General features: G+C 35.9%; 1 protein-coding gene across 1 annotated transcript; it reads right to left on the minus strand.

The window, feature by feature from the left end:
* Positions 1-3,944: 3,944 nt before the first annotated feature.
* On the minus strand, positions 3,945-7,203 carry LOC107419796 (U-box domain-containing protein 15). The gene is made up of 4 exons (XM_016028609.4): positions 6,583-7,203; positions 6,345-6,461; positions 5,553-5,981; positions 3,945-5,343 (listed from the first exon to the last, which is right to left on the minus strand). The coding sequence occupies exons 1-4, from the start codon at positions 6,919-6,921 to the stop codon at positions 4,285-4,287; spliced, it is 1,944 nt and encodes a 647-aa protein (XP_015884095.1). The 5' UTR covers positions 6,922-7,203; the 3' UTR covers positions 3,945-4,284.
* Between the last annotated feature and the right edge of the window lie 685 nt (positions 7,204-7,888).

Consider the following 7,888-nt stretch of genomic DNA (forward strand, 5'->3'; position numbering starts at 1 on the left):
GTGGCAATCAAAGGCTTGGTTGTAATTTTGGGGAATTTATAAATGATCTGTGGCTCGCGCTCTTCTAATCTTTTTCGCAATTCCCAGTGTCATCGTTATCTCTTCCTTCTCGCGGTTAAGGACAGTGAAAATTGAGGCCACATCAGATACGGATTGGATCATTATAATTGCTGAGGGTAATAGACTCGTAGCGTCTCGCTGATTTTCCCTGCCGCTGGAAAATGGATTTAACGCAAAGCGAGGAAGAGCTTTTCATTGGTCTAAGGTCAGCATCCGCAATAATCATTGTCGATTTCTCACGATATTTTCGACAGCACGAGTTGAGGTAATAGATTAGATTTTGGACTAATCGCCGATATTTCAGTTTGAAGGTGAAAATCGATTGGACCCACAATCGATAATGGGAAATTAATTTTTTATGGTGGAAAATAAGGGGATAGAGTTGGTGTTTAGAAATTATTTAAATAATTGAGAACGTCATGAATTCATGGTTCCTTATCCTGGTTTTGGTGTTATGCTAAAACTTTCTCCACAACCACTTGTAGCAATGGGTGACATGGCCCACTATTTGTAGGCCACGTGGCTTATAAGGCCTTGAAACGTGTGCCCCTTGTGAAAAAAGTATCCAGGATATGCTTGGACTGCAGCGTTTTGGTGTTTTAGGAGAGTGTGTGAAAGCTAGTTACATGCCGATAAGGTTACATTGGGCCGTGAGGTCAGAGCATTGCCACAAAAGCCTGCCTTTCTGGGCCCACTTACAAATTTTTTCTTTTATTCTTTGACAAATAAATCAATGTCATTAAATTGAGACTGCTGTTTTGTTTTTTTTTTAGTTAATTAAATTGTGATTTTGCTACTGCACCAAACAATAGCCAATGAAATAGTCTGCTTCGCTTTAAATTGAATCGCATTGGACTATTAGAAATTCATTTTTATTTTACCATTTTCTTAATAGATAATTTGCTCTTCCTGGAAAATCAGATTGATCTATTGGGGTTTTGGATTGAACTACAGTTCCTCATTAGAGAAGTATAATTCATAGCATTACCTTTCAATAAATAATAAAGAAGCTTCCCAGCACTGGCAGTAACTGGGCCGGGCCTAATGGTATGAGCCCATTAACGGTTGGTTGCTCAATGTTTGTACCATATGACGCTGTCCCTAAGAACGGTGTAGCATATCGATAGCCTAACCTAATCTTCTCTCAGTACAACCGTTGAGATCTGATTCCTGAGACAGATCCGAAAGGAAGGAAAAGGGATATGTTAGGTATCGGAGTTTTAACTTCCTACGGATTGACCTAATCCAGATGCAGAATATAACTATTTAGCAGAATTTTTAATGGCATTTCTTGCCTGCCAGCTTGAGAGAATAAACAAAAAAGCGATTTACGGATGAAGCAAAAGTTCAAATAGGATAACCGTATGACCAACTGCATAACATATTCTGCCACTAAAAAGCTCAAACTATGCTTGGAAAAAAAAAGAATGAATGGCCAACAAATTTCTTCAATTTGAGTTGACATAAATATAAACTGGCTAGGCCACTTACTGAATTCAAGTTACTCAAGCTGCTGAGCTACCAGGGTTGCTGAAGACATATTCAGTCTGTGATCACCTAGTTATGAGCATAATACTATCGTCTTTGCCACAAACTTGAGTGAAATAGAAAAAGGTGAACAATTAAAACATACTGATTCACCTGGACATAACTAAAATTAATTAGTACATATATCCTTATTCTTTTCAGTTCTTGGGATGAATATTTTCAGTTGCTTTTAAACCATAAATTCAAGGATATCCCAAATATATATTCAGAGCCTTCATCCATTGAATATCTTTTGCTGCATTGTTAATGTTGTTAGATCAAATAAAATGCATTTCATTATCCTATATAAACGTGTAAATATATTTAAGAAAGACAATTGAAAGGCCAGCAGAAAAGTAGCAAGGTAAATGAAATATGTTGTATTAGTAAGCTCCTGAAATAGTTTGTACACAGAAAAACTGCTCTACTAGTCAAAGGCCACCTATTTCATGTTCAAACCTATTGCAAGATACAATGTATTAATTTAACTAGGCAACAAAGAACCAACCCTTGAGTGCTTTAGAAAAAGAGTATTGAGAAGCTAGTTATCGGTTTAGTTCCGGATGACAAACATATCTATTAAGCTTCTATTATCATTTTGCACATCCTTAAGTGCTACCTTTTTCATTGCTAAAGGTGATTTCTTACGGTTCACAGGGCAAAGCAGTCCCGCTGTTGCTCAACACGTTGTCTTTGTTAAAATTTGGCTGATCATTGAGGAACCAACAAAAACTCAATTGGCTGGAGAGTCCCAAGGACTTACCTGAGAATAGACAAAGCAATAAGATACTGTAAAGCACTAATTAGCGAAAATATCCACACATACCAAGATAAGCGAAGTGGAGAATGGAAAGACATAGGGCATTAAGCTTAAGAAATGTCGGCTAAAATTTACCCTGGAATACAAAAAATAAAATAAAAATAGTGAGCCCGGGAAACCAAAAATATAGCAATGCCGGCGTAAAAGTTAATGTCCCAGTAAATATTAAAAAGGAAACAAAAATTTAGAGAGTGCTTTGAAACATGACTACTGATCTGAACTTTGGTAACCAACATCAAAATGAGAATGAGAGCGGTTCGCATATTTTTGCGCATTAAAATGGTTCTGAAAAGAGATTCCAGAAACAGTTATCCACAAGACATGAAGACAACCACAAGCTCTGCAACTGTAAAGCCCATCTCTTCGTGGTGATGGACCTGAGAAAGGAAGCCAGGTAGCCACTTCAAATAGGATGTCAACGGGGCGGGGCGGGGCCGGTTTTTAAAATCCCGTCCCGTTCCCGTGGAGAATTTTACATCCCATTTCCGCCATTTTCCTCGTTTCTTTAGGTGCTGAGCGGGATCGGGGATTTTGCGGGGCAGGACGGTTTTCCCCATTTTGTTTTTTAATTGATATTTTTTTAAAAAAATTATATAAAAAAATTATTTTATGATTAAAATATAAAAAAAATAACTACAATGTAATAAAAATATAATAAAATATATCAAGGAACAAATTTACAATTATAATAAAATACATATTTAAAAAATAAATAAAAAAAATAATTTTACATAAATAAAATTTTATAAAAAAAAATAATAAATAAATATATATATCGGGACGAGTTCGGGACGGGGTTATTATTCCCCATCTCCGGCCCGTCTCCGACTCTATTTTTAGGCATTTGCCCCGAGCCCGCCCCACATCCTAGAATTTTCGAAAAAAAACCGTCCCGTTAGGGGTGGTACACCGCAGTTTCGGGGATGGACAGGGCAAATTGACATCCCTAACTTCAAAGCAGGAGGCGACGACGTTTTAGTCTGGACAACCATAAATTACACGCAGTCACAGAAGGTAAGTGGCCATACAACCCATGATCCCTAATGGGCTAGATCCAACTTATTCGCCCAAGCCCTGCACAGCCCACCGACAATCATTTACCTTTTTTTATTTTTTTATTTTTTTATATATAAATTATTATTACAATTTTTATTATAGATATTTCCACAAAGAAATGTATGCAACATAATTAATTACATATAACAGTTGGCCATAGTTAGACCAAAAAAAAAAAAAAAAAAAAGTCTTTCAGATCAACTTGGAGACCAATACGAGCTATTTCTTTTATCTAAATCTAATTTAATTAATTCCATTTTAGTTATCAGCTTTCTTTTTTTTTTTTCAGATAAATTTTATGTGCTTGATAAATCCAAAAATAATCATAAAAAATATGGGGTATTAGATAATATCTCTTCCTTTTTTTATTTATTTTTTTTCTGATTTTGAGATATTCAAAGTTATTGAGTTCGAGTTATCAAAACCTTTTTCAGATCGAGGAAATTATTTAATTTATAATAAAGTTTGGGTGAATATAATAAAGTTACCATCACATTTTCGTTAATTATACAAAAAGCTACTTTTTGATACATAATTGGTGGATTTTGGATGGGCCAAATATTAATCCTAATCCTTCTATAAGTATCCACCAAATATTGCTGTATTCTCTATCTTCGACATACTAATTTACATGGGAAAATTTGTGATAGGAAAAATTTTGGGTAAAAAAATCCAATTTGAAAAACCAAACTGCAACAGTAAAAAACTCTTTTATCGTTGCAATTCTATTTTACAGAAGCACGAGTAAAATGAGACCCAATTCCCAACAGCTAAATAAAAGCATAGTCACCGAATCCGAATTCCAAACGTTGCTTTGAACATCATGGAATTTGTTCGTTCTTACTCATGAGCTGTAAAAGCGCACTGGCTTTCCTTCTAGCTCTATCAGTTCCGGTATTCGAGATCTCAACCAAATGCTCATACACCCCGAACTGAAGAGCAGCCAACATAAAAGAAGAATTGTTGGATCCCAACTCAAGAAGTACCGAAGTTGCACATTCCTTGTTCTTTGGAGTTCCTTCTCTGATGAATCCAACAAGAGTTTCAATGAACGAAAGCTGCCCAATCTCTTGCCGGCCGGCGGGATGCGACACGAGAAGGAAGAAGATGGAGAGAGCCTCATCAATCATGCCCAAGTTCCTGTCCTCTAGCAATTGTAGGAGGGGTCCGACAATGCCAGCTTCAATGGCCCTGGCCTTATTTGAATGGTTTAGGGATAAGTTAAAAAGTGCAGTGGCAGCGTCTTTCATGCCCCTGATAGTCCCATTCTGCAACAAATCCACCAGCGGTGGAATTCCATTCGATAACCCAACGGTTACTTTAATCTCATCAAGCATTGATAAGCTGAATAACGTCGCTGCAGAGTTCTCTTTGGCCTCGATGCTTCCACTCTGCAAGATTTCTATTATAGGCGGAATTGCTCCTTCTCTGGTTATGATCCTCTTGTTTGTTTCATCGATGGACAAGTTCAAGAGGGCTGTTACGGCGTGTTCTTGAATCTTAGGATCTGGGTAGGACAGGAGTTGAACCAAGGGTGGGATTCCTCCGCTGCTGGCGATCAAGACTCTGTTCTCCGGATTCTCTTTCGACAACATTCGAATTTTCATGGCGGCCTTCCTCTGTCCGTCTAATTGACTGGAAGACAGATTTTCAACCAAGGATAAGATTTCCTCTTTCTGTATGTTAGAGGTGGAGCTTTCCTGGTCGGCCGGATCATCTTTTTTCGGAAGCTGGAAATTGTTCTTGTCGCACCACTGCATGATTAAATTTTTGAGAGCATAATTTGGTGCTATCGACAGGTGAGGCAGAGTTTGCCTTGTCTTTGGACAGGTTCTGTGGTTGGACTCGAACCACTTCTCTATGCTGTCTCTTTCATACGTCTTTGGACAATTAACCACCAAAAAAGAGTTGAGATAGACAAGTTAGTTTCTTAATTGTCTGTTGCATAACAATCCAATTTTACCATGTAGCTAATGATGTCCTAATTCATAATAAACACACACACACACACACGTATTTATATATATATATATATATATATAAGCAATCAAAGACTAGAAAAGAATTGTTCGTGAGATAATTTAATCACCTGTCCACTGCCAATAATAACCGGATCAGTCATAATCTCCAATGTGATTGGACAGAGGAATTCATGAGGGATCATCAATGATGGGCACTTCTCAAGCATTTTCCACATAACAGGGTTTTCAAAAACATTGGTCTCTTCCATGCCAAGAATTTGCCTAAATTTGTTAAGAAGGTCCATGATTTGCTGATGAGTCTCTGGATTTGATCCTCCTCTTTCTTTGTTGACCAGGTTCCTTACAGCTATCGTTTCTGTCTTAAGGTCCTCAACAGAATGTAGCTCTAGCTTTTTGGCTAGCCTTTCTACAATTGCTCTATCAGCATTCCGCTCATCTGTTTTGGAGAATACCACCATCATGTCCATTGCAAGCTCTATGTCCTGTGTATCTGTTCTCCTCCTTGCTCTTTTCAATTGCTTGCGCATTAGCTCAAACTGAAACAGACCCAAAAACATATATATCCATTCTCAGAATTAATAATTCCAAAATAAACAACACCATGTACAACTTGGTAAATAATGATCATCATATTTTCTATTTTAATGTTATGTTAATTATAAATAATGATCATTGTACCCATCAATTAATACACCAAATTACTCTTTAAATATCTTCAAATGCTGGAATGTTGAACGGAAGATCTTCACAGATTATTGTCAGGAAATTATACTCTTAATTATATAATATCATGATAATAACAGGACAAGGACTCATGCAATATGATTTCTTATAAAGATGTATATGATCCACTATTCTATATATTCTAAATAATTAACAGACAAAAGGAGATTAAGTACCTGTTCTTTAAATTCATCAGAGATACCAAGTTCTCCGTAAGGGAAACTATCCAAAGCCTGACCAAACTTTTCATAAGCTCCATGAAATCGGGCCATGATTGCTTCGCTTTCCAGGGCCTAATTAAATATTAAACAAGTCAGAACAGATTATATATATATATATATATATATTGAACATTAAATGATTGAAGAAAAAAATAATTAATTAATGTTGATGAGAAGGCACTAATTAACAAACCAGGTAAATCTTGCTGCCTTCATTACAAGTTTTCAACAATTTCTTGGAAAAAATGAATGCCCTCTTCAAATCGCAGAGCGCAGCAATACCCTTTTCTGGAATTGGCGTTTCGAGGTCCCGTAGCTCTTCGAAAAGTGGCAGCAAAAGTTTCATACGTCTGACGAGGCCATATGCCTCTTTCCTCTGCGTCCTTCGGTAATCTCCAAATTGAGCAACCGATTCCACCAAACCCACTAAATCCTGAAGCACATCTGATGGCTCATCGCCCTGACTAGGTGTCAATTCTATTTCCTCCACAAGCTCTTCTCCTCCTCCGTCTCTCTCTTCCTCCATCACCATGGATCTTCACCTCGTAAACTATTTCGTTTATAATATATGGCCCACCAAATTAACCAGGATTTTTACGTATTTTATTTTCTTGCATGAAACCCACTACTACGTACTCACAATAAACCGTAATTAATTTATTTTTTATTTTTTCTGTCTCTACGTCGAAATGGTCATGACTCATGACTAGGAGGTTGAGAAATAAAGAAACCGTTTATAGTAATAGAACGAAAACCCTAACCCTAGCTAATTGCCATGGATTCTTAGCGATCGCTGTTGTTTCTTGGTGCAGGATAAGCTTTTTCTCGTGCTTTTCGGGTATGTTTTTTAAAATGAACGGGATGGTTGACCTTAAAATAGCAACTATCTACTTAATTTGAAAGTTAGTTAATTTCTAACTGATTCCTGCGCCGTTCGTTTCATTTTAACTGCAATTTTCTACACACCAAATTGGAAATTATAGCATTTGCAAAATCTAACAATAAAACTTACATTTATATTTCATAGTAACTTTTTTTGGTAAATCAATACCAATCAATTATTAAAATGAAAATCAATTTCAAATTTCAAGAAACAATACAGTAAGTTCATCTTGTTGCTATATTTTATTGGCGATTCAATTTATTTATTTATTTTTAATCTTACCAAATAACTAATAGAAGGTTAAAAAAACTGCTATAAGAAAAATATTTCATCTTATCCATAATGTTGCTATTTCAATTATTCTAAATAAAAAAAATGTTAACAATATTAAGTGCCATATTATTGTATAATTGCCATATATAGAAAGAAGTTTCTATTATAAGAACGAACTTTGTTAATTTCCCTGGCAACGAATCAAAACTCGTTTTATAAATCATCCTATCAGTTTTTCATTAAAATTTAAATACCAAACTTCTTCACACTATCTTATTATATATATATATATATATATATATATACATATCCATGTGCATATTAGGGTTCAGAGATTCAAATT

This window comes from Ziziphus jujuba, chromosome 5 (assembly GCF_031755915.1).
Source record: "Ziziphus jujuba cultivar Dongzao chromosome 5, ASM3175591v1".
Classification (NCBI taxonomy): Eukaryota; Viridiplantae; Streptophyta; class Magnoliopsida; order Rosales; family Rhamnaceae; genus Ziziphus; species Ziziphus jujuba.

Excerpts from the sequence above, each read along its gene's own strand:
- LOC107419796 (XM_016028609.4), bottom strand. The coding sequence starts at position 6,921 with ATGGTGATGGAGGAAGAGAGAGACGGAGGAGGAGAAGAGCTTGTGGAG. Across the intron at positions 6,462-6,582 it reads AAGGCAGCAAGATTTACCTG|GCCCTGGAAAGCGAAGCAAT; the intron begins GTTTGTTAATTA and ends ATATTTAATTAG. Across the intron at positions 5,982-6,344 it reads CTGATGAATTTAAAGAACAG|TTTGAGCTAATGCGCAAGCA; the intron begins GTACTTAATCTC and ends GGTCTGTTTCAG.